This window comes from Protopterus annectens, chromosome 9.part0 (assembly GCF_019279795.1).
Source record: "Protopterus annectens isolate FY-2018-M chromosome 9.part0, PAN1.0, whole genome shotgun sequence".
NCBI lineage: Eukaryota > Metazoa > Chordata > Ceratodontiformes > Protopteridae > Protopterus > Protopterus annectens.
In genome coordinates this window covers 244,365,136-244,391,592 of record NC_056743.1, presented here as the reverse complement: position 1 = coordinate 244,391,592, position 26,457 = coordinate 244,365,136, and the positions used below count along the sequence as shown (strand labels likewise).

General features: G+C 38.5%; 1 protein-coding gene across 3 annotated transcripts in view; it reads right to left on the bottom strand.

The window, feature by feature from the left end:
• Positions 1-1,032: 1,032 nt before the first annotated feature.
• MYBPC3 (myosin binding protein C3) overlaps positions 1,033-26,457 on the bottom strand; it is a 627,853-nt gene continuing 602,428 nt past the window's right edge. For all 3 annotated transcript variants that reach the window (XM_044082825.1, XM_044082823.1, XM_044082824.1), the window contains 3 exons: positions 24,913-25,099; positions 17,755-17,796; positions 1,033-2,289 (listed from right to left, as the gene is read on the bottom strand). In XM_044082825.1, coding sequence (XP_043938760.1) covers positions 17,786-17,796; positions 24,913-25,099 — 198 coding nt within the window. In that variant the 3' untranslated portion in view covers positions 1,033-2,289; positions 17,755-17,785. The remainder of the gene's footprint in view (positions 2,290-17,754; positions 17,797-24,912; positions 25,100-26,457) is intronic.

The window sequence follows — 26,457 nt, the reverse complement described above, 5'->3', positions numbered from 1 at the left end:
ACTGTATGGATTGCAGTCCAGCTGGTACAAGTAGCAGTGGTGTTTCTTTTCTCTACAAGTATAGCTTAGGAACTGGCTGTTAGGCTCATGAATCATTGGTTGTCATGACTACAGAAGTTAATTTCTGGAACTAATTATTACAGTGGCCTTTTCATTTACTGCAAACCCCTATCTTTGCAAAATTTTTCCAGAAATGACCTTACGCTTGATTTTTTGCACATTCTGAAATGCCCTTTGTTAATAAGACGTGAAAGTGTGTTCTCTCTGTGTTTGTGAGGGGGTTTCACAAGGAACTTCAAGTTCTCAGATTCTGAAATGATCCAAACCAAAGAAAAAAGGCCACATAGGCAAACCGTTCAGTAAAACTTGCAAGAAGACCCAACGAGGCTAGAGACTTCACTGTGTAATACCTTAAACTTTCTGTAGTGGAGGCCCACAGGATATATACAAACATCACTTTAAATACATACCAGTGGGTTCTGAATGCTCATGACTTTTTAAGTCTCTATGGGTACATTCAGGACAATAATGCCAAACCCTACTAGCTGTAGATATGACATGTTTCAGTCTTTTTCTGACCTCATCAATGCAGCATAAATGGATTGTTTCACTATACTTTAGACACAGAGCTTAAAATCTAAAAAGTCTTTAAATTCTAAATTTATGTGACAGATGGATTGTCACAGTTCAAATTTGCACCTAGGTGTTATGCGCAGTGTGTGCATGTAAGCATTGTGATGGAGTAGTTTTTACATTTAAGACTGACATCCTTATTACTTGTATTTCAGGACAGGCTTCAAATTCCTGTGACTCTCAGTTGGATATGCAAGTAATCAAACGAATGAATGATTTATTTTTGCTACAATACAAAATATTTTTTTTGCAGCTATAGACGTCTTCAGTCAGTGTGAGCATTCACCTCTTGTGTTTCCTTCTCTCTGGTGAAAAAGCATGCAAATGGCCACATAGAGAGATGCTGTTTTCATCACATTGCATGAAATAAACACAAAAGAATCAGTTACAGCAGTCAGCTTGGTTGTAGTGTTTTAATAACCTGCTTCATATTGTGAGTATGCAGTATAAGGCCTGACTGAATAGACAAATACATTCAGAGACACTGACAAGCCAGAAGCAGTACTATTATATGTTATAATACAGTAGGGTTTACTGGCATATTACAGAAAGATTGCATTTTAATATAGTAACTGTGTGAACATCTGTAGCAGTTGTATACTGTACATTATCCTCTTTTAACTGTTAATCCTGCACATTTGTTTTAAACTAGTGTAACAGATGAATGACCCAGCACAAAGTAAATCTGCAGCTCTGCACACTTAGTAAACATTGTGTATGTCTGAATGCCAAATGAGTAAAAGCCATGATGAACATCTGTGACTCTATAATATGAAAACAGATGTTTATGAGAAAAAAAAAATCTGACTAGAAAGTTTTGGCAGTTCTGTTGAACAGGTGTCTTACTTGCAGTACACAAAGTTTATGGGATAGACACTGGCAGATTGCACAAGAACCTGCAACTTGTCTGTAGCATCCTTAGTCTAGAGGCTTTTTTAAAATGTTAGACATTATTAGGCCAAACTGATATTCTGAGATTGCAAAGAAAGTACCACTGAGTTAATTGCTGTGGAATGAAAACATGGATCATAACTATTTTGCAAAAAAATTATAGTCTTTTGAAGTCATGTTCATCACTTGCATTATCATTTTCATCACCTTCATCACCATCACCTTCATCCTCTCCATCATCATCACCATCATCACGTGGTATTATTGGCACCTTATGCTGAATAATTTGATTTTATCATCAGTAATTTGCTTCATTATTTTCTTGCACTGTAACTCCTTTCAGAGGATGTTACGTCTTCAAGAATAACACAGAAGTATCCTCTGGTAAGGAAATCATTTGCTAAGGCAGATACAATCAAATATAATATGCAAGTTGCTGGGAAAATTACCTCTTTTTCTGTGCAGAAGTGCTATGGTAATTTTGGAGAAAATAAATATGAAAGCAGACAGAAAGACAGTGTATTATCCATTGAAGCAGAGTGCATCTTCAACAGTTTAAGCAAACACACATATGCAGCATTTTAAAAACTGTTTTGACTTGTCTTAAGGTAGTAAAATTCAGCACAACATAAGCTCAGACACTGAAGACATGTTTGCATGTGATGTGGTTAACAAACACTGTGAATCATGTTGTCCATTTGTCCCTATTTTTCCAGTTCCATGCTAGTCTTTCTTCTTTTTGTAAACTAGAGAGTATGGATCCAGCTAAGTGAAAGAAAAATATTAGACTGATTAATAAATTAGACCAAGGTTTGCACTGATTTATAAAATTTACATTATTGCTTATGTTATAGTACATTTTTGAATGTTGTAATTATTTATTTATATGATACCGTTAGTGAGAAAGGGGTAAAAGAATGCAGAACATTAGCAGATTGAACAAGTGGAAAGAAAGTATTCATTGAGTCATCTTAAAATAAGTGCATCTTGTGCACCTGAGTAATATAAATAGATATTCTGAATGGAAACTGTCAAGGTTTCTAGCCGATGAGGTGTTAACATGTTTCCACTCATTGTCAACAAGTCATAAGGCATTTGAAGTCGAACGTTATAGAGATAACTTGAATGAAATGTCTTGAGCAATTTGTGAACATCAATATTTGCAAAAACATTTATTACAGAAATTGGCGACCTGAAATTAAAAGCATTTGCCATCTGTATCAGCATATACTGAAGAACATCATCCAAGGAAAACAGGGGTGGGACAAACCGTGCACATATTTCTTCATGCTTCCATTTTAAATAAAAGGATGTTTATAATAAAACCCAGAACAGCCGACAGTCCTTGGAGTAAAAGCTCCGTAGTAAAAATAAAGTCCAATAAATAAAAATAAAAAATCCTACTACGGAGCTACCACAGTACACGTTTCTCAGGGCAGAAATCTACAACATATAATAGTGTCCAATAACGAAAAATAGAACTGCAGACGAATAAAATAAATAAAAAACTCAGGTTTATTAATATAATGGATGTAAGCGCTTTCACTTAGGAGCTTCTTCAGACCTTAAGGATGTTTAAGTTTCTGAAGATTTAAAGATTACCCTTTGTTTATTTTCTCTGATTTTTCCGTTCTTATCAACCTAAAGCATATCACACGTTTGTACCACAAGGTCTCAGTGGTACAGAAATGGCTGCCTACCTAGCTTTCTAACCATACCGTTTCTCTCTTGTAATACAATTGTTGGAAGCATAGCCAGAAACTTGGGAATGGGAACATGAGTAAAGCTAATGAGCTGTTTTTCCATAGGTTTTATCAAGCTATACCTGGTTCATGCAGTCATATTACACTGCCTTTACCTCTTAGGTGATAGCTAGCAAAAATGTACTCATCATACTGTCAAGGCTAGAAATTCAGCACAGTGATTTACTATTTAGTAGTAATACTTTGTAGGCATGTTCCAAGATGGTAATAATGATGAGAATTGTCTGAGACCTTTCTGAAATCTTCTATTTATGGAAAGAAAGGGAAACATATAAGTTAGTCCATACACTTACTGTAATGATGCCGGGGACCTAGTGTGCAGAGCCAGATTATAACATAGGAATGGAGTCAGTGTGGGAGAATGACAAGTCCTGCTATATGAGCTATATTGTTGGAGCCAATATGTAGTTTAGCTGTTCTTTTAAAAACTTAAAGATTTGTATTTACAGCTTTGCAGACCAGGATTAATTCTTTCTAAGCATTTTCTACAACAAAGATTAAGTACAGACCAATGAATTCAGTGAATTGTGCCACTAAAGAATGATCTATGGCTAAACACTGAGTGGATTTTCACTGGAATCTGTTCTGTCAAATAAAAAGCTGATGTTGCAGATCTTTGACTTCAATGAAAACCAACAAAAACATTTTTTTAGCAGGAGTCAAGCCCCCTTGCATCTCCCATCTCCTTCATTTCTAAATAGCCTGTGATATTGTATAACATTGTTGGCAGCCATAATGGCAGAGGCATCCTAAATTGAGTATTGCTTATTGCAGAGATGAGGGCTACAAAAGAGCCCTCAGTGGATGTATCACTTCCTGATGGATATATTCCATGTCCTCATAGAGCTCACAATGGTGCTGGGCAGCATTTCCTGAAATGCCAAGTAACATGCTTGCTAGCACCACTGCAGTAGACTCCATGGAAGCAGGCCTTGCCTGGATGACATTCTGCTTGCATCATAGGGAACAAATGTGAGATGCTGATGTCATTGTGTACCTTTGTGTTGCTGGGCTGTGGTGGGTATGCCCAACTCAGAAGCAGTACACACATATGAACCTACCTGTTCTGACACAGTGGAAACAAGTGCAGGGTATCATCCACAGGAGGTCTTGTACCTTGTGGAAATGCTGTGTACTCTCCATGTACAGTCATAATGTCCTCAAGTAATTCTGCCTGTATCTCGACCCATGTGCCTCACTATTCATGATTGATACAAACAGTGGCATTGTGTCCCTACACTGTAAACCATGAGCATCTATGCAGGCCTGATGATGATCATCAGACACCCCTGGGGTGCTGATGTCAGCCATTTGACCAGTTTCATATGTTTCTATGTCATACCCATTACCACTGATACCTATAAATGCAGAACATATATGACATCATGTTGAACCCAATGACATATGCTGTTAGGGTGCCCATATGACATTCAGCATAGAGGTGTTTATGCAGCAAATGAAGTGTTATCCAAGCCAACGTTTAGTGGAAGTAGTAAATTTTTACAGTCTTGAGATGCCTACAAAAAGAAATGTGCATTGTGCAAACTGGATTACCCTACACCCAGTATATCTAACAGTATAAGCAAACCTCTGGTAGGCAGTAGTAACATTATGTATCACTCATGAACACATGGGGGGAGGTGGCCTACTGGCACCAACATCCAGATCTCTTTTGGAGGTAATGCACAATGCATCACCTTTAGATAGAGGCACAAGGAACTGCTTAATCTCTCTGAGTCATTTTGCCACTGGAGAGTCATCCCTTGTGGTAGAGCTCTCCATGTCAGTCTGCCATGTCTTAGGCCTGGCCTAGGCAATCATATCTACGAAGTGATGACAACATTGATCCATTGTGCTTCCCATGTTATTGACACCCTATAGCTATATCTGACACATGTGATTCCATAATTGTTGGTCTGCACCCCCACGGAAGAACAGCTGTAGGCCATGGTGCCTGAGGGCTTGCTGCAAGGATCTCATTATCTGCAGTGCTGAAAGTTTTCAGCCTTTGCCAGACTGGTTGTTCTCTGGACATGCTGAAACCTATATAAAGAAATGGAATGTACCAATATATATATATATATATATATATATATATATATATATATATATATATTCTAATGTGAATGTCTGTGTATCAACAGTGTAAATGCACCTGTTTCCCACAGACTTGTATTCTGATTGTAGACCCTAATAGCTGTGGTATGTTAAAACAAAACTAATTCTTTGTAGAGGATAGCCTTTTAAATGTTCTGGTAAGGTAGGATATGTTGCATAATAAAAGCACAGTTAAAACCTTTGTATATGATAGACACATGACTGGATCTACATGTCAGTGCTAATAGAAGAAAAATAGATTTTAGGCCAGGTTGCCATCTGACCAGAACACTGCTAAAGGTACTTTCACCCAGAACAGGTAGACGTGATTGAATATCTGTGATTCCCAATTACTAGACACCCCATCACCAGTTCATGTGCCACAGATCTTACAAAATAAGTTAATATATAGTAGAATTCCCATGTATGTGGTAATATTTTGGTTAAGATGGAGTGTGACATGTGAAACAGAATGCATTTATGAATCAGGTTAATGATATATGAAGTACCACGATGATTTCCTTGCAAATAACAGCCTGCCTTTGTATAACCAGTAAAAGTCATCTTTCATATCTTCTGTCTGTGTTTCAGCTATTTCTAATGCATTGGGTCTATTTCTAGTCCTATCAGTCTTCACTTAAGTACAAATCCTTGTACAGGTGAACTAGGATGCAGTCAGAGTTGTCTCCTGTTCAGTATCTGTGGGAACAGCTTGGACATACATTTCTCTGTTGAAGAGAGTAACATTCTCTGCATATATTACATAGAACCACATGCATGTATATAAGATATGTTCAAAACAAATCCTTGCCAAAAACAGTAGGCCATTGTTGGGCCATACCAGTACATCCAGCAAACCGGAAGAGTGTACTGCAATGGTATTCTATTAGCCCTCTGAAGTGTGACCACAGTTGTAAAAATGAAATATATATTCCTTACTAGACAAATTCCAATTTGCATATGTCACACAAATAACTTTCCATATTTATAAGTCGGTATATTGTTTTGTGTTTTATTCCACTCAGTAGAGAACAGAATGGTAATGTGTTCCCAATAAATGTATATCTGTTTGAGTATCACATAGTCATTTAGACATCTTTAGCATGTATCAGAGCTGTAGCTTGGTCATTTAGCTCCTTGTGCCATTCTCCAATCTGGCAGTACCCATCTACTCTTAGTTGAGGAGTATTTAAAAAAAACATGGAGCAAGGTGCCTGCTCCTCATGATCAATGCACCACAACTGTAAGTTGAGCGGAAAAAAAAAACAACTCTGACTTGAAGAACAAGGTCGATTCTGCTCAAACTGCACCCCTTAATAATAAGCAGTGGAGCAAATAAAAAATGGTCTCATGCATAACAAAGAAAAAAAGCTTTCTCTTGTGAAAAAAATAAATAACGCTTGCCATTTCTAGTAAGCAGCATGTGGCATCTTATACCACACACACAACACTAAAGTCCTTCGGTCCTGACCAAAAATGCTCTATCAACATCTATTTGTGCTTGCCAGTAGTGCACTACTGACTGATCAGCATCTCCCAATGATGCCCCCTAACAACTTGTGCCTGGGATGGCTGCCTGCTTTGCACCATCCTAGCCACTACGTTTCTAGCATGTCTATGAATTGCTTTATTACACTTTGTATACCATAGTAGTTTTATTCAACATTTTCATGAGTCACATGTCTGGTGGTGCCATTTTACAATGTACATACAAGACACTCCTATATGGCCATGTGCCATACAACTGTACAGCACAGACCTATGCAAGCTGCTTCTCATAATTCACAATGATGTGTTGCTATGTTCTTCTGTCCATCATCTTGCTGCATTTGTGAAGTTAATGCCACTTCTTAGACAAAGTTCCAGAGAGATGGCTGATTGTAATTAATAAAGAAGGAAGGGCCCCACTGGTTGTGGAAAAGACACCACCATATTTCTCTATTACCTGCCGAGGCACTACCAGAACAGGTTGCTAGGAGTGTGTGTAATAGACCATTTATGGATGCCTGGTATAACATTTGATGAGGGCTACCAGTATGCTATGGTCTGCAGATCAATGCAGGAACCACTGCAATGACCGTAGTGACCATCAGCCTGACCTTTTCCACTAGTGGGAAAAAGAAGCTGAATGAAAGCCCCCTGAGATGTTTTGTAAGTATTTAATAAAATATACTTCTTTATGCTGTCTGTATAGCTGTCAGTGAAGTAGTTATACTCTCTGTAGAAGAAGGATGCAGGGAACAAAGGTATTAGGGTGTCATTAATTCATGTCAGGGGTGTGTCCTGTAACTTGATATGACAGGACATGTATTACTTATATGCAGCTGCATTGAGTAAGTCAGTAAAGTTTTATACAGTAGACAAAAGCTAAGGCTATTCAGTGTGGAACTATATTGCTGGAAGGAGAAATAGTCATATGGACATGGAAGCTTTAGCAAATGTTGTTGTTACTGCTTTGGCAGATAAGGTACAGTCATTGAAGAGAAATGGTTAGTAGCAGTACAAGTACTTCACATAGCTAACAACACTGGCTGCCCTGCATTGTTCTGACTGCTTCATACTACATATCGCTCAAATGACCAGAATTTTGAAGAATTCCAGGTTTTGGCTTCATAGTAATTTCATAGTAGTTTTGGTTTATTCATAATTAAATTTGTGTTTTTCTGGCAAAACATTCAGGATTGAACTCAATACATTATGACAGATATTTGACATTCAGACTGCATATCCTTCAGCAAATGCATGATAACAACTTTTTCAATTTATAAGAGTAGTGTTTAAAAGTTATCTCTGATTTTGGGCCTTTGTCCCACTGCTTTTTTGACTTTTTTTCTAGAATTCTTGCACTGTGAGGTTGAGAGGTATGAGAGTGTGAGATGAACCAGATGGGCTGCCATGGGAGGCAGCAAAGACTTAATGCAGAGAAGAGCTGAATGGGATTTCCAGCTGATTTACAGCATATTCTGTATTTTAGTTACATATTATGTCATGGCACACTTCATGGCACCCTTCTCTTTGTGTCTTCCATCTGCAGGTTCTTTGAGTGTCAGGAACTGAGCTCCAGATATCACTACCACAGCTGGCCACTGTGGAAGGCCAACCTGGGTGTAGTGATGGGTCTAGAACTGCCTTGCTGGTGAGAGATGAAGGTGTCCCTCATTCATGGAACCCTGCCTATCAAGGGCGCCCGCAGGCAGGTGCAAGGGGGTGCACTTGCACCCCCCTGGAATCAGCAATCGGCTGACTACAGCATTTCAAACAAAGTTTTTCTGACTACAGCATTTCAAACAAAGTTTTTCTTTTGTGCGTTCTTCTTTAAGAAGATCGCGGGTAGGCGTGCTGACATCATCGCGGGAACTTAGATGGGCTGACATCATCGCTATGTGAAAGCGGGAACTTAGACAGGGTATTTGAGCGGGAACGGAAGATGGGGACTCAGACGGAATATGCAGGAACGGAAGATCGGGACTCAGACGGAGTATTCAGGAACGGAAGATGGGACCCGTTCAGGGTGTGTGTGTGTGTGTGTGTGTGTGTGTGTGTGTGTGTGTGTGTGTGTGTGTGTGTGTGTGTGTGTGTGTGTGTGTGTGTGAAATGCCCCAGGTGTACATGGTGGTGGGTAGAGAATAAGGCTTGAACCCTGTACCTTGGGCCCAAGTGGCAAGAGCCTGAATTCCCTACCCACCACCATTTGTAAAAATATTGTAGGATTTTCCCTCATACCTTTTCTGTTCCTCATAAAATCTGTGGTTTCTGCATTTGTGTCCTTGTTGCCTGATATTCTTGGCTGTCTGGAGTGTTTCTCCCTGGGCCTCTGCTAAAAAAATTAGCTTTTTTTTTTTCAAAGTCAGACTTTCCTGGTTAATAAATGTAAATGGACACATTTCAATATTGGACTTCTTTTCTTCAGAAATTGTATGGTAACAAAAGCAAGCTTTTATTCTAGCAATTTTCTAAGTGTACAAGATGGATATTTGAAATGTATCCCTGTGTTTGGGACTGTATTCCCCCCATTATTGGCTTCATCCAGGTTTTGTGCTAGGGTTGAGAGTTATGGTAAGAATTGAATTCACTGAATATGTTTGGGGGCTGTATTCACCCAGTGTTGACTTTGTTCAGGTATTTATTGGCTTCGTCCAGGTATTTATTGGCTTCATCCAGGTTTTTTGCTAATGTTGAGAGCTATGGTAAGAACTGATTTCACTGAAAATGTTTGGGGGCTATATTCTCTCATTACTGGCTTTGTCCGGGTGTTATTTGCTAAGAGGTTGAGAGCTATGGTGAGAACTGAATTCACTGAATGTTTGGTGGTTGTAGTCACCCATTATTGGCTTTGTTCAGGTCTTTTGTGCTAAGAGGTTGACAGCTGTGCTATGGTGAGAACTGAATTCACTAAATGGTAAAGTTTCAGTCTTCCTCTTTCACAAAACAGCTGATTTGGCGTAGTGGTATGTTGCTTTGACTTTTGCACGGGGTCCCCTGGGTTCAAGACGTGGCAGTGAAATGTATGGTGGTAATGCAGCATTTTATTCTAGCAACTTTCAAACATTATACAAGCAATGTTTAAAATGTGTCCCTGTTGTTTGGCCTTTTGCCCCCCCCCCCCAATAAATTTCGGCTTTTTCCAGATTTCTTGTGCTGCAAAGTTCAGAGATACAGCTGAGTGTCGAGTAGATTTTACAAGGAGCTGAGAGCTGCAGGGGAGCAAAAGTTTAGTGCTGATTATGTTTAGTCTGCTTACATTAATAGCACAACAGATAGTGTACTTGCTTTAGATGCTGAAGGCTGTGGGTTCTACTCCCGCAGTAGGTTAATGCATTGCTGATGCTGTATTGTGTTGTAAAGGGGTGGATGCTGCAGTCCTTTTGGCAAAGATACCTAGTAACTATGAACCTGTTAACAGTTTGCTATCCATTCTCTATTGCGGTATTACTAGCTTTTCATTTTACTGCATGCAACAAAGGCAATTTATTCTTCAAGGGTAACGGGCACTTTATTTGTAGATTAAATAATGACATATAAAGTGTTTGCTAGCAGCAACCTCTATTAGTTACAAATTTCTTCAATGTGGATTTTACTACAGAGATTGTGTATATTTTTTACTGATACTGGTGGACTTGAGTAGACTTTATGATGGAAATGTTCCGAATTGGGCAATTCTGTCATTGGTGGATGCTTTTTGTTTCTTTGTTTACTGGAAAATTTTTCAAAACAATAAATTTAAAATGCCCTTTAACAACTGTACTGTATTGTACAAGGAATATAATGTAATACAGTCAGGAAGGTGTATCAAAGAGCATGTGTATGTTATGTTCGAGGGCCTATGATTTTGAAGACAGCCCAGAGTTAATATTTGCAATTGGCAAAATGTATTTTCTCTGAAAGTGGGTTTCGTGCTGTTTCAATGCATGTGAGTTTCAAGGGCAGAGAAGTATTAATGTTAGTCTATTTTCATTGAGACTGCATTGCTTTAACAGATATGTATTAGGGTTTGTGCTGTAAAATGCAAAATAAAACTTTCAAATGAAATCCTAAATCATCGCAGAAGTAAAGCAGTATGCACATTAGTGTTTATGGTAAATGGGGCAAAATAACCAAGGAATGGGACATTGGAATGGCTGCAGGGGAGGCTCCATTTGACCATGATTTTGTGAGGGGTAGCAAACTCAGACAGCCCCGGTTGAACTATACCTCTCAGTTGTCCATATCTTTGCAGAATTAATAGATATTTGCTGCTTATTTTTGGTTTGTTTCTCAAAATTTGTGGTTTTCTAGCAAATCATTTAGGAATTAAGCCATTAAATGACAGACATTGAGTTTCAGATGTCATAATCTTCAGAAAAATGCATGCTAATGCAAGACTGTCTAAGTTTATACAAGAGCAATTTTTAGTAGTGTTTCTATGTTCCCCAATATATTTGGCCTTGTTCAGATTTCCTGCATTAAGAGGTTGAGAGGTACGTGCAAATCACTTTGTAGATTAGGAATATCCAAACATCTCAATTGTCCCCAATTCTGGCTCAAAATGTTGCTCTCCCTAATAATGCCTCCTCCAAAATGACAATTTTGGAAGAAAATGTGGAGGGTTTACAATTATAACTGTAATGATCAGTTGTAGATTACCTTTGTTTCAGAAATGCATGTGGATGCTCTTATTTTGTTAGCTGCTTCAAGTTAACTGATAATATTAAAAAGGTGTCCCTTTTTTGACAGGTATTTTTGCATCACATTTTGGTCTGTTTTTCATAAAATTGTGGTTTCTGGCAAATTAGTGGCAAGTCATTAAAGATTGAAGTTAGAAAATAATGGCAGACATTTGAGTTTCAGATTTTATACCCTTCAGAAAATTTGTACTAATGCAAGATCTATCTGTTCTATTAAGTTAATAAGAGCAATATTTAAAAATTGGCCTTATTTTTGGGCCTGTGTCCCACTTCTAGTTCTATGTATGGCTTTGTCCAGATTTCTTGCTCTGAAGTTGAGAGGTAGGAGTGTCAGAGCCTTCAAATTATGACATACTTATTGCACCCCAGCCCCCATTGTAGTGGCTCGGGATGTGTCCAAGGAAGGCAAGAAGCAGTTATGTAGTAAGTGTGCAGAGTATTCCCCCATCCAAGGTAGATCACAAATATGACCATGGCTTTTCATCTGTCCTTGATTTTGCAAAATGTTCTGGTTTTCTATCAGATTTTTATACTGTTGATTTATGCGTCTTATTATTCAGGAACTGCATGCTATCACAGTGTCCTGTTGCTCTGTTTAAGTAGCCATGGTTTAATGAACATCAGGTAAGCTTGTCGGAGATTGTAAGATGCAAGTAAGCTTTAGTAAGCTTGTCGGACATTGTAAGATGCAAGTAAGCTTTAGTAAGCATATTGTTAAAGAATTGCTAGCATTGAAAGCCTTTTCGTTATTGCCATGCAGAGAATATTTACATAGCTAGATAATGTATAAGCCTTGGGTATTGAAATGCATATGACAGTATTTGTAATAAAAGGACAGGATTACAGTATTTTCAGAAGCTCATTACATTTTATTGGAGACCAGTGTCTTATAGTAGTGTCTGTGTGTTAGTACACTTGTAGTTGGGTGGCTTTAATGGTATATGGTAAATAAGCATTGCTACCTTAGTTAAAGCCAAGCCTTGCAACAACTAGCTCCACAATGAAGTCAAAACACAATAGCTCTGGTGGGTAAATGTACTCTGTAGTAATCAAAAAAAGGCAAATGTTTGAAATGACTACAGCTTATGTGCAAACACAATAGGTAGTGATGAAACAATGCTCTGCTAAAAATGCTTTAATGCTCCACATTGCTGAGCTGCAATCACTAGCTACCAGGATTTCACCCACTTCAGATCAAGCACGGTGCAGTTCAGTGCAACCTTCCCAGAACTAATTCAAGTCTGACCAGAATTATTTGGTGTGTGTATGAGGGAGGTAGCATACCCCTCAGCTGTCCAGATTTTTGCCCCATATTCCTCTTAAAAGGATTGAAGTTGCTAAATAATGAGACTGCATACTAACACAAATCCTGTTACTCTTGCAATTTTCTGAGAGCCATATTTATAATTTGTCCCTATTTATTTTAGGCTTTGTCAAGATTTCTTGCACTAAGGGTGAAGCCTTGGGGGGGGTGTGGTATCTTTGTAAGAGAGAGAAAATGAAATGCCCAAGTTAGAGTTAGCAGGTGGAATTTTCAAGTGCATTTTCAAGGAACTGTGAGTTTTAAGGAAGCGAAGTTCACTGCCGCTCATGCCAAGTCTATTTACAATGTGCAACCATTTTGTTTAGCAAATGGTATCTCTATTGTGGTATAAAGTTTTAAAGCTATGTTAGTAGCACCACAAGTAGAATACTTGCATCTTAATGTAAAGGCTTGAGGTTCTATTCCTACAGCATATACATTTGTATGCTGCAGTCCTCAGGATGTCCTCCTTTGGATGAGATGCCTAATAACTATGAACCTGTTTTCAGCTTGTCATCCATTTTCTATTGCAATATACCAGCTTACCATTTTTAATTTAACCTAGGCAATTTATTCTTTGACGGCAGCAGGCACTGAATTTGTAGATGAAACACTGAAATATACAAGTGTTGCTGTATAATACAAGGGATATAATTCAATTATATATTATAATTAATACAATCAGGTAAATCAAATAACTTTTGCATGGCCCTAACGGTGTGCAAGGAGCCTATTGCTTGAAAACAGTTCAAAGGTAAATAACCTGCCACTGGCCAGATGCATTTTCTTTGAATGTGGGTTTCAATGCCGTTTCATTGAATGTGAGTTTCAAAAGTAGAGAAGCTTTAATGCCAAGTCTGTTTTCATTGCAAGACTATTGCTTTGTTTAGGTTTAGTAAATGTCTCAGTGTTTGGGCTATAATGTTTGAAATAAAAGTTGTAAATTTAAATCCAACTGCCTGTAATCATTGTAGAACTAAAGCATAACACAGTATGCACACAGATTTGAACAGTGTCTACAGTAAATGGGGAGAAATAGCCAAGTAATGGGACACTGGAATGGCTGTGTGGGCGGGGCTTGGGTGGGTGGACTTGGGCGGGGCTGTGTTGGCAGGGGGCGGGGTGAGCTATGTGGGTGGGGCTCTGGGTTTGCACCCCCCTGCAAAAAATCCTGCGGGCTCCCTTGCTGCCTATAACATCTGGGGAACCCAATACCCAGTGTTGCACATCTGGAAGTGGAGGCACCTGTGGTGGCCTGGCCAGAGTGGGAGCAGTTAGTAGCCTGTGTTGGAGAATCTCTGCTGTAGCTGGGGCAGTAGGTTGAGTCTGTGTTGGAGAATCTCTGCTGTACCTGGAGCAGCAGGTTGAGTCTGTGCTGGAGCATCTCTGCTGTACCTGGAGCAGTTGGCTGAGTCTCTGTTGGAGCATCAGTACTGCAGATGGAGTAGTTGGTTGAGTCTCTGTTGGAGCCTCAGTACTGCAGATGGAGTAGCTGGTTGAGTCTCTGTTGGAGCCTCAATACTGCAGATGGAGTAGTTGGTTGAGTCTGTGTTGGAGCATCACCTTTAAGATAGACATGGTCATATTGAGAGCCTACTCTAGTGGATTTCAGATTCAATCCTTTGCCTGACTCAGGTCATTAGTGGAAGACCAGGCATATCAGTAAAGCTGGACCATCAGCTGGTGATGGATCTCTGCAGGTTTTTATCTGGGCCAAATTTGCAGACCGCCTGCAGCAAGCATTCCTCCCTATTCCTTGACAGGTGTCACTGTTTCTGCTCTGTCATGGCTCATAGCTTTTTCATGATTTAATCTTCCCTGTCACCATTTGTCCACCTTCTGTATGTACAAGTTCATCTTTTCTCATTCCAGCCTCGTGTGCACAATCACACCTATTTGTTTGCAGTGTTTAATTTTTGGCTGTTTTTCCCACAACTACTACTACTTCCTCATCTCTCTGTACCCTTTTTTCTCCATGCTTTCCTCCTATACACCTCATCTCTTTTCTAATTGTATAAAAAAGGAGATTTCTAACACAAGAAAAATATTATCCTGTCTTTCTGCCCTACCGATCACCAGAACATTTCATATGTGTTCTCCTTATGTGCATCCCGTCTGCCTGCTGTTGGTCACTTTTCCTACTGCCTTATTCTCCCTTTTCTACCTCCTTTTACTGCTGCTATGGGTAGTTTCATGTGTGCCCCCACCAATAAGCAACATAATTTTGGAGATTCGGTCTGCAGTGCTTTGAGCGTCAGTGCTGCAAATGTACTAGCAGATGCGTTAAAGTATGGCGCCTGTTTGTGAGCAGTACATATTGCTCTGCTCCTCTCAGTAATATGAGTACTGTGCAGCTTAGTCTTGTAACATAACAGCCACCAAGCTGTTATTTACATAATTACTGCACTGCACTTCAAATATTATCTGTACATGCACTGCACAGCTGTGCAGTATGCCTGTATGAATCCCAGTCTGTGTAGAGTGGGTGGGCACTACTTATTCAAGCAGTTTATAATATGTGGGAACGTTTGTTCGAAAGTGTCCATAGGAAGCAAGGTACTGAAAATGGGCACTAATTAGTACAGAGTTTTTAGTCAGTGATGGTAGAATCTGCTGGATTGCTGCTAAGTTAATATGGTGGAATAGTAGCCAGTACTTTTGGCTGATTGCCCCACATTCCAGAGTTTGATATTAAAATCTAGTTACCACTTGTGTAGAATTTACATGCTCTACCTGTATCTGTATGAATTTCCACAGGTATTCCAGTTTGTTCCCAAAGGCATGCTGGGTGATTAACTACTCTGGATTTTCCATACTTAGAGCTGCTGTTTTTGCCCTTATGATATGGCACATAGCTGAACAATACTAAAAGGATCAGTCTGAATATAATGACTAAACAAAAGGAATTGATGGAACTTGCTTGACTTCCATGTTGTGGAAAGCATTCCAGAGTAAAGCACATTTAAGTATAGCAGTTACTGGTTGGGGGAATGAAACTGTAGCAGCTGTGAATTGCAGGACTCTGTAGCTTTTTGATTGATAACTGTATGTGAGTCTTTTAGGGCTCCTATCATTTTTCTTGATTTCTGTGAACAGGAGAGTATACTGAATTGTAGTATCTGGAGACTGATAAAAGGGGTCAAACAACCAAAGCTGAAGGGGAAGCTTAATATTGGACAACAATTCTGCAACTGACCACAGACCCATAAGCCTGACCAGCTTCATATGCAAAGTCATGGAAAGACTTATCATGGAACTAATCAATCAAGACACAGAATCTCCAAATACTGGAAACATCTCAGGGTGAGTCATGCTTATTCAGCCTGGGTGGATTTTTTTGAAAAGGTCACCAAAGCAATGGATGAAGGCAAAATGGTACACATTGCATACCTCAAATTGGCTAAAGCTTTTGACATAGTTACCCAATCAGACTAGGTAGAAAAGCTAAATAAACTGGAAATAAACCCCCTACGTCACCTGCTGGATTGCCCACTGGCTCAGAGATAGGATGCAGGAGATCAAAATATGGGAAGTTACCTTGACATAGGGGACAGTCACCAGTAGAGTCTGTCAGGGTTCTGTGTTGGGACCTCTCCTGTTTTGCATCTACTTCTCTGAAGTAAAAGGCAATACCAAAGGGCTGTGGCTGACTAAGTTTGCAAATGACTGCAAGCTAGAAGTAGTCATTGAATCCCCAAATGACTTAGCTATCTTGCAGGAAGGTTTGTACCAAATAAATAACTGGTGCAAAGTTGTGCACTGAAACTAAATGCCAAAAATGCATTATTGTATCCTTTGAGAAGTTATCTCCCTAATGAACTACCACATTGGCAACATGCCTATAAGAACTGACCCAGTTGTTTAGGATTTGGGAACTTATGTGGACAGTGACCTAACCTTTGACCAACATGTGTCCATTGTTGTCCATCTATATTGTATAGTTTGTAAATAAAGGCATTCTGTGTAGATCTAGGGATGTCATTGTTCCCCTGTACTCAGCCTTTATTAGGCCAGTCATTGAATATAATGTCACATTTGGCATGTATCAGTCCAGATACATGCAACAACTGGAATGCCCACAGCGATACCTTACTAAAAGGATACAAGGTCTAAACAACATGTCCTACATGAACCGACTCAGAGTTCTCTCACTATATTCAGTATCCTACAGAATGCTAATAGGTGACCTCTATCTGGCATACATGGCATCCTCCAAACCAGTACTGAAAAATTTACTACACATTGGCAAGTCAAATTGCATCATAAACACTTGGTCTAGGGATCTAAATGTCTTCTAAAACATCAACAGAGTGGTTTGGAGGACTGTTATATCTTGAAGAAGATACTGCTGCTCTAGAACAGATTCCCTGTCCACATAAAAGAAAGTTCATCCCTGTCCATATTCAAGTGCAACTTGGATCTATGGATATGAAACAGAAAATTTATCTCAGGACTGCTTCCTGTACTATTAATGGACAGAGGCAGCTCCTAAATGATTTATCTCATGCGTGCGTCTCTTCAAATTATCTATGGCATTATATCCCAGTAATTTTCTTTAGGGGAAATATATAATTATCAGTGGGTAAGACCAAACTGTAACCAAATGGGACTGATTAATTCAAGCACAAAAAGTGAAATTATCTAGGCTAAAAATAGCAGCTAGCCTAGTACTTACCTATGAACCTATAAACAGCTGTTAAATGTGGGTGTCAATTAGTAGTACAGAAGAACCATGCATATTTTTAGCTTATTTTGAAGATCACGGTTTTATGTGCCAGTTTTAGCTCTGTTTCACATGCATTGCACATTTTCACTACCACTTTTTTGTTCAAAATATAATCTACTTCACTTTTGTCATATCTGAGTGATTAAATAGACATTAGTGTACAAGGTTAGTGCTTACCTCCGGTTGACAAGAAACACATTCTTTATTCTTACTGGGGAACTGTGGAGGAAGAAACAAGTGAAAAAAAAAAAAGATTAGCAGAGCCAGCAGACTGAAAGCAAAAGAGATCCAAAATGTTATAGACAATCCATTGTACTGCTATGTTTATAGGTAGATTAAACACTTTGTTTTATTGTTTAATTGCCAGCAAGCTGTGCTTTTCCTGTTACAGTGCAACATAAGGCACCCTGCTATTTGACCACACAGTACCAAATAAGTTCTGCTACAGAAGCAAAGAACTTAGATATTGTTTTTTTTTTTTAATTTATGAGTCATAGTAGGCACACTCAGATCACAAATTTCATTCAGTGGAAGTCTGGGAATTGAACATTTTATTGACTAACTTAGGGACAGATACTAACAAGACCCAGTGAAGTTCAAACCCAGTTATTCAGTTTAGCAGCTCAGTGCTGGAATTGCAATTACAACATGTGCAGTTTAGTTTTGTCGGATTCTTTCCAAAAGTACAGCTTTATTATGTAGGAAGATGTCTGTCTCCTTACAGATAATATAATTAAAGGAAACGGGCATGTATGACTTTTGTCACCACTGGCCTGATATGCAGAACAGTGTCACGGTCACTGCTACTGGCCCCACGCAGGTTTTGCAACCATATGAGTTTTTCTAGTAGAATGATGTTAAAGGTCAAGCCACCTGACCCCTAGGAACAAAATATTTTTTTTTCATTTCTGTAACATTATAACTATCATCCCACACTACTTTTGGCAGTAAACAGCCCTACCTGAAGTCCGCAAGTCCCCTTCCATCTGAGGTAATAACCTGTGCCTCTAAATGTTGTGATGTAGATTTATGTGTGTAAGTGTGTGTGTGTGTGTGTGTGTGTGTGTGTGTGTGTGTGTATGGATGGATGAATGGATCTAGTGAATTCGTCGAAAAGAAGTTAGGTTGACTTGCTTAATATTGACGAAATAATGTTGAAATGTAAATGTCGACACCTGTCTGTGCATGAGCAAAGGTCACTCCACAGAGCATGCTAAAGTAAAAGAAAGTATATTTTGTGACCCCCACACCCACTGCTAATTATATATACTATCTATCAGATTGCACAATCCCCAGGTAAGGGGCATATTCCCTTTCCCGGGTTCATCCTTTCTCACACAACTGTTGGCCTTATGCAATGTTGACCAATATGGGAACAGGTTGATCTTAGCCACAATTGACCAATTTAATGGTAACTGTATAATATATATATATATATATATATATATATATATATATATATATATGTCTACTTGATAAGACCGACAACGAGATCACCGACACCACAAAACCGAAAGTTCAAAAACACGAAAGTTCACATGCCCGACAAAGCACAATCCCGACAGTTAACAAAACAAATTTGCTGTTCCGAAAAACACACGCACAACACAAGCACACCAAAAATCTTAGAAACCTACATTAAACCTTACATACACAACTATCTATGCACTGACCTTAACCCAAACCCTAACCCTAAGGTCACTATCGCACACTTACCTTACCCGCACCCTAACCCTAAAGTCCGTCACTATCGCACACTTACCTTATCCACACCCTAACCCTAATGTCCGTCACTATCACACACTTACCTTCCCCTCACCCTAACCCTAAAGTCCATTACTATTGCACACTTACACAGTCGTGCTCGTTTCGCATGTCGGTGTTTTCGGTGACGGGATTTCAAACTTTTGGGTATTTCCGTTGTCAGTCTTCCGGTGTCGGTGATCTCGTTGGTGGTTTCGCTTGTTCGGCTTATCAGGTAGACCCATATATATATATATATATATATATATATATATATATATATATATATATATATATATATATATGTGAGTGTGTGTGTGTGTGTGTGTGTGTGTGTGTGTCTGTGAGTGTGACAATTCATCTAAGATGCATTTAGTCTAAAAGACATTTGCTCTAACCACATTTGTTAGAAAAGTGTAGTAAGCTATTGAGAATTAATGCTGATGTACTTTAGGGTGTTAGGGTGATAGGAATTACAAAGCAAACTAGTCAAGTGCTCTTTTTGTACCTTGTGAAAGCTAACTGACAAGTTAGTGCATTAGCAGTGATTCACTGTGTATGGCGTTTTCTCTTTTCTCATTGTTTATATGATTGTCAAATTAGTACATTAAACCTCTTTCCACACAGTAGTGCAATTGCATATTTGGTACATATAGCTAATAGAGAGAGCTCGGGGTTGCCCCCTGAAAAAAAAAAGTTTAATTTACTTTTGTTTAATTTTCAATAGGATAATAATCAAGCATTTGCACTAAATCACTTGCAAGGTGAAATTTTGTGTTGATGATAAAAGGATATATACCAATTTATCTTTTTCCCTACTCAGCATTCCATGCAGTCTTCCATTTCTCAAGTAACTACAAGCTTTCCTGTTCTGCAAGGCCATGTTAATGCATACATCACCAGATGGAGAGGCCTAACTTTTTATTAAGAATTTACCTTTTAGGCCCCTTTATCTTTAGAGGCTGGCAGTGCACAGTGAGGGTTGGGGACCTGACATACCACTGTCTCTTTTTGTTTCTTGATTTTTTTGGATGTTACCTACTTCCAACACCCCCTTCAAAGGTGCACAAGCACCATTGTAGCTTAGAATACTGGGCTCATAGCTACACATGGTTCCACACACTTGGTATCCAGCATATATTGCTTAATAGGCTAATAGTCACTGATGTCCCTTTCTGTTGTTACACCGCCTATTATTCACCAAATGGTAGTGGTCTAACAATGCCCTTTTCAAAAGATTGATGAGATAATAGCTCTGGCTTAATGTCATTTTTCACGGCTAACTCCTCCTGTCCCTAGGTCATTAATCAAACTTGGGTCATCTGGGCTAAAATCAAGACTTTATTACTCTGCTGATGCTTTCAGTCATTTATTTAGATGCCCTTAATTCCACAAGTGGAGGATGCTTGTAATTGTCCTTGTCACCTCTTATTGGAAGGATAGTTTGTGAAGTGGGTCACCTCTAAGAGACTGTTCAACAGAGTAACCCCCCCCCCCCAACATGATAGTCTCAACAAGCACTCTGGTGTATGAATATGTGCATAGACGTGTTCAACTGGTACAGCAGACTGGAAACAGAAAGCATTCATGTTCTTAAAAAAAACTGCCTGCAGATGGTATTCCATCCGTGTTTGCTCTGATGATTTCATGGTAGGCATGATTTCATCCATCCTTTTTGGAGGGCTGAATCACCCTCTAACAGGTGAGATTATTCCTCTTCCCCATGATCACCAGGCCCAGTCTGCAAATCAAACTGTGGGCAGCAGTCTGGATCATGGGGTATTCACAGGAAGTTCACCAAGTTGTAGCAGGGGTGAGTGCAAAGGGGACAGGTGAGCATAAGCTGTAAGGGGTATAATCAGTACTGTAGCAAATGTATTGATTGGTCCCTGTGAGCAGAATCAGCAACCCTTTAAGCAGCTACAATTATGACAGCAGCTGCTTAAATGACAACAATTATTTGTGTGCTCGGATTGGTAGCAAGGATTTAGCAGGGCATTTTGCTACAGTTTAGAAAAGGGGCAAAGGAAGGGCCATTCTGTATATACTGGATGTACATAAATATCTCTTTGCTTAGCTGAAAACCATTTCTTGGTTTTGAACTCCTAGAGGAGTTTTTGTTTGGTCCTCATCTTTAAAATGGGGGCTTCTGAGAAGGAAAATTGCCCAGGGCACCAACCAGTCTAGCTACAGCTCTTGGCTAAGTAGTAGTATTTTTAATGAAACTACCACAGAACATTTGTAAAACATTTGGAAGTACAATGCGTCTGCTCATTCTTCCTTTTTGCCTTTGCCTGTACTCTGTTTATGTTTCTGTTTAAGTTAAGCCTTTCTCTTTCTCTCATTGTTATCCCATTGATAATGTTACTGTCTTAATTTATGGTACTTTGTATGTAACTACAAAATTCTACATGGTGTTTTATCTATAGTTGTAATGTCTACCACCGTTTTTTTGTTAATATGATGTACTTTTTGTTAATATGATGTACTTTACTATGCTACTTTATGTCTGGAGCTTATCTCCCCGGGCCTCCACTGAAAAAGGACACATGTCCAGCTGGACTTTCGCCGTAAACAAATGTAAAATAAAAAAAAAAAAAAAATTATTGCTTTTAGGAAATCCATAGTCCTGTTCTAGGTCGTATTATCACAAAAAGCATTGTTGTACTCATGTTTCCCTTCAGGGCGCATAAATCTTTCGCCTTAAAAAAAGCATTGTTTGTTTGCCTTACTGATTTAACCCCAAGTTTATGTTTGAATAAATAAATACTATCATTATCAGTCTTTCTTAAAATCTGTTTGTTGGCAGACTCTTACAACTTGTTTAAATTATTTCTTTGTACTTAATACTTTCTTCTTCTCTATACTTTGTACTTCATTCTGTTGGTTGCCATCTTAAAGAACAGATATGGTGCCTAGCTAGCATTGTACTTCTATGGCATAAATGCAAATGGCATAATTTAGGAATACAGCACAGGCACCAGTAACAAGTCATTTAGTAAATGTTTGCTACATAGCAGGAAACCTTGTTCTAGAAAAAAGTTATATATAGGAAAGTTGAAGCTCTTTTTTTTTATTAGTTAACTCTGCAATCCCACTGCCACAAGCGTTCCCTTTCAGGCGGGATTCAGTAGCACTGTCTGGTCGAAGTGAGTTGCTCAGTGTAATAAAAAAGCAAATTTAGTCTGAAAGAATAAAAAAAATGAACAACAAGAAGCAGCTCATAGCTTTAATTAGCTCCACTCTTTTACAGATATTGCATCCAAGTATCTCCCAATGATTTCATTATCATGACCACATTGGTTTGTTATATATTATTTGCTTGAAGTCCTACCACCTTAGGGTAACAGTCAGTGAAAGTGATGAATTTCACTCTATCTTAAGTGACAATCGTAGAAGAGTCAGTGGCTGAAGTGAGGTTATGAATCTCAATATAAACCTCAGAGTTGCACAGCAACGCAAGCTCATATGATTGTGGAATAAGCACAGAAGAATATGATCATTCCTATGCACTGCTGACTGATATTAGGGATAGGTAATGAGCAACCATGAGCTGCTTCTCCTCAAGTGGTCATTAGTGTAAGAAAATTACTTGCTGTGAACTCATTTCTGTGATTAAACATACTTTGTTACAACAACTTCAGTTTTTCCACTGGATACATGCAAGGACATACTGTATATTGTACATGCCATCAGTGTGATGTAGGGCTCTGTTTCAAGAAATCAAGAGACGGTTTCTGATATGACAACAGCACAATTTCCTCCAGATGAACTCTAATTGTTAAATTTAATGCAGTGGAATACTTCAAAAAAAAAAAAAAAAAAAAATATATATATATATATATATATATATATATATATATATATATATATATACACACACACACACACTCATATACATATATATATATATATATATATATATATATATATATATATATGTGTGTGTGTGTGTGTATACCAACTGCACAACTTTGGTAAAGGGAGAAATATCCCAAATAGTGCACATCAGTCTCAGCAAAGCACTTGTTTCACTCTAACATGAGCGAGCAAGAATTAAGAGTTGTGCTTCTGGTAAACAAAATGTTAGTAGACTAGCAGGTATACCAAGCATTCCTTCAATCTTAACAACCAGTGAGTAGTTACTACCATCTCTGATAAGCCCTACAGTAATTCCTTTGATTTGCAATTCATATTTGGCTTCAGTCTTTCAAGCAACATGTCAAGAACAGACATGGAGATCATGGTGAACACAAGGCATAAATAATGTAATAATGTAATAGCATAAAAGCAGATGTTTCGTATTTATATCTAAAATGCCAGATTCTCACATTTCCTTACCATTTAATTATTAAAATCCGTTGCTGTCTGAAGTAGTTTTGGACAGGATGCCACATCTAACCAGAAGAACAGTCTACACTCAGATCTAACAAGGGGAGATCTAGAGTCACTTACAACAAGCAGAAAATTTGCAGTCACCTAGAACTCTGGGACATTCTAGATACTGCATGAAGCAGTCTGCAGTTACAGAACACCAAGGAACACTGTCTGTAGTTCTATGTAACCCAAGTACACATACAATGAGGAGCACTTCAGTCTCCTTCTACAAGTAGCAGTAATATCAAGGAACAATGTACAGTCATTCATAAGCAAGGAACTGTCTACAGTCATATATAACTGAAGGGCAGGCTACTTATAGTCACATGTCACTAGAAAATGCTCTACAGTCTAATACTGAAATAAAGCAGTCTACAATTATGGAACACAAATGGTATACAATCACTTGTATGCAAGGAATGATCTAAAGTCGCATATAACCAAGGAGAAATTTACAGACAGATATAACCAATCAGACACCTTACAGTCACTTGTATATTAAGGAATACACTGCAGTCACATAATACAAATAGTGGTCTACAGTTGCAGAATACAAATTGAAAAATGTAAAATTGCTTTATATATGCAAGAACAGGTGCATAGTCACATAGCACCAGGGAACAACGTACAGTCGCTTATGTAAATGTGAATCCGTGTATAGTCATGTGGCACCAAGGCATGAGAATCAGTGTACAGTCACATAGCACCAGGTAACAATGTACAGTCACTTAAACATGTGGATGCAAAGTTCAACTATACAAGCAGCCAGACAGTGGAATCACTTGTTTCATGAAGGTGTGCAAACTGAATGTAGGAAGGCTAGTGTAGCACTGATCAAAACTGGGAATTGAAAAAAAATGATTATAATAAAGACAAAAAGTCATACCAATCCCTGCCTTTTGATGTACTGCACATAGAATAAGAATACAGAACATTTAAGAAGTCTGAAGCTGGAGCAAATACATGCCTATAAAAAAGCCAAGTACAACAAACCAATGCAAAACCATCAATCAATAATCATATAAATGCTGGAAAAGCTAAGAGTGGCACAAAGATCTAAGAAGCAGAACTCTGATGGATGCAGTTACTGTATTGCTTGTCAATATGGCTTCTTTTCATGTGGTACTCATTTTGTGACAGATTCTCCAGACTTCATTTCTCATAAACTGCATGAAAAAGCAATTTCTGAAGTGAGTATTATGGCATATTGATTACCTCGGACTTCAAGCCTGCATTCTGTTTCAGCTTCGCCCTTTTCATTCACAGCCTTACAGGTATAGACACCTCCATCAAAAGGACGAGGCTTTCGGATCTCTAGGGTTAACACACCTTGATTGCTGAATGTGCGATATTTTGGATCCTCACTGATATTCACCTTGTTTTTGTACCAAGTAATCTTGGGCTGAAAAACATTTAAAAACATTTGCTTGTTTAAGACAATCCATGGGAAAACAAAGCTTGAGTATATATTGTGAAATAATACATTATTGCTCAAGATTAATTTATCAACAAAGGAAACTATTTCTGTGATAATCTGATAGTGAAGGACTGTTACATGTCCATGGAAACATGCTAGATGAATGTGATTCAGTTAGTGACTGACAGATATAATGCACAAAGGAAATTCCATACCTTGTTATTGCATTTTCGACTTGCCTTGTCTTAAATAGCCATTAACAACATATGTTGTCGACTATCACACTGATGCTTTGTATGGAACACAAGAATGACTGGTGAAGTTTACACGAACATGCAAGATGCTATAAGGGAACTAATAACAATTTGCTCCTCCTGTTCTAACAGTTTTGAGGTGACTGGCTGGCTGTAAAAAGGTATAGGATCAGTTGGACAGGAAAACAAGAAAAATGCTTCACGATTAACAAATGATGTATAAAAATCATTGTATACCAAGATTATATACTCCTTATGCTGAACGAGGTGTGGGCCACCTCAAAACTCATTACATGTATAAATCTGCAGTTGTGGCACTGCATACATATATGTTGACCTCAACAGATCCAAACATACTGAAAGGTTTAAAACACGAGGGAAAATAAGTCTAAGATGACTTCTCTGCTTAGTTTATCAGAAGTATTTTGGTGTCAAATGAGAATGGAAATTGAACCAGAAGTAGACAAAAATCTGACAGCAACTGAATGTGTCAAAAAATAAGAGAATATAAGAAGAAGGATCAGATGAAGAGGAAATAAATGTTGAATAAGTATAAACATTGTGGCAAGTACAGAGATCTCCTGGAACAACCTCATGTTGATCAGGATTTGAAACAGGAATGGTTACAGAGCAGTGAACTGAAACCAAAAGATGAAAGGCTAATAATAGCAGCCCAGCACAGTGGACTACGTACTTGTGACACACTCACGGCAGAGTATCTGTATACTGAAAGGCACAATAATGTGGCGAGACTGTTGCATTGGGGATTGTGCAAACACTACAATATTAAAGGAGAAGAGAGGCACTGGAAACATAATTAATAAAGTACTGTAGAAAATGATGAATTTTTATCAAATGGGATCAGCCATTACCAACAGTTCAAAAAACAGATGTGAACCCCCCTCAAAAACAGGTATAGTCGTCTAGGAAAAAAAGGCAAACGTAGCATTGATCTTGAAATTTGCTACACCCAGTGATTATAGTGTCCTACATACAGAAAGATTGCCTAGTCTATGTTGTGTGATTTTTGTGGATAAAATGCAGATCAAACCATATCATACAACAATTGCCTAGTCTGCATTGTGTGAT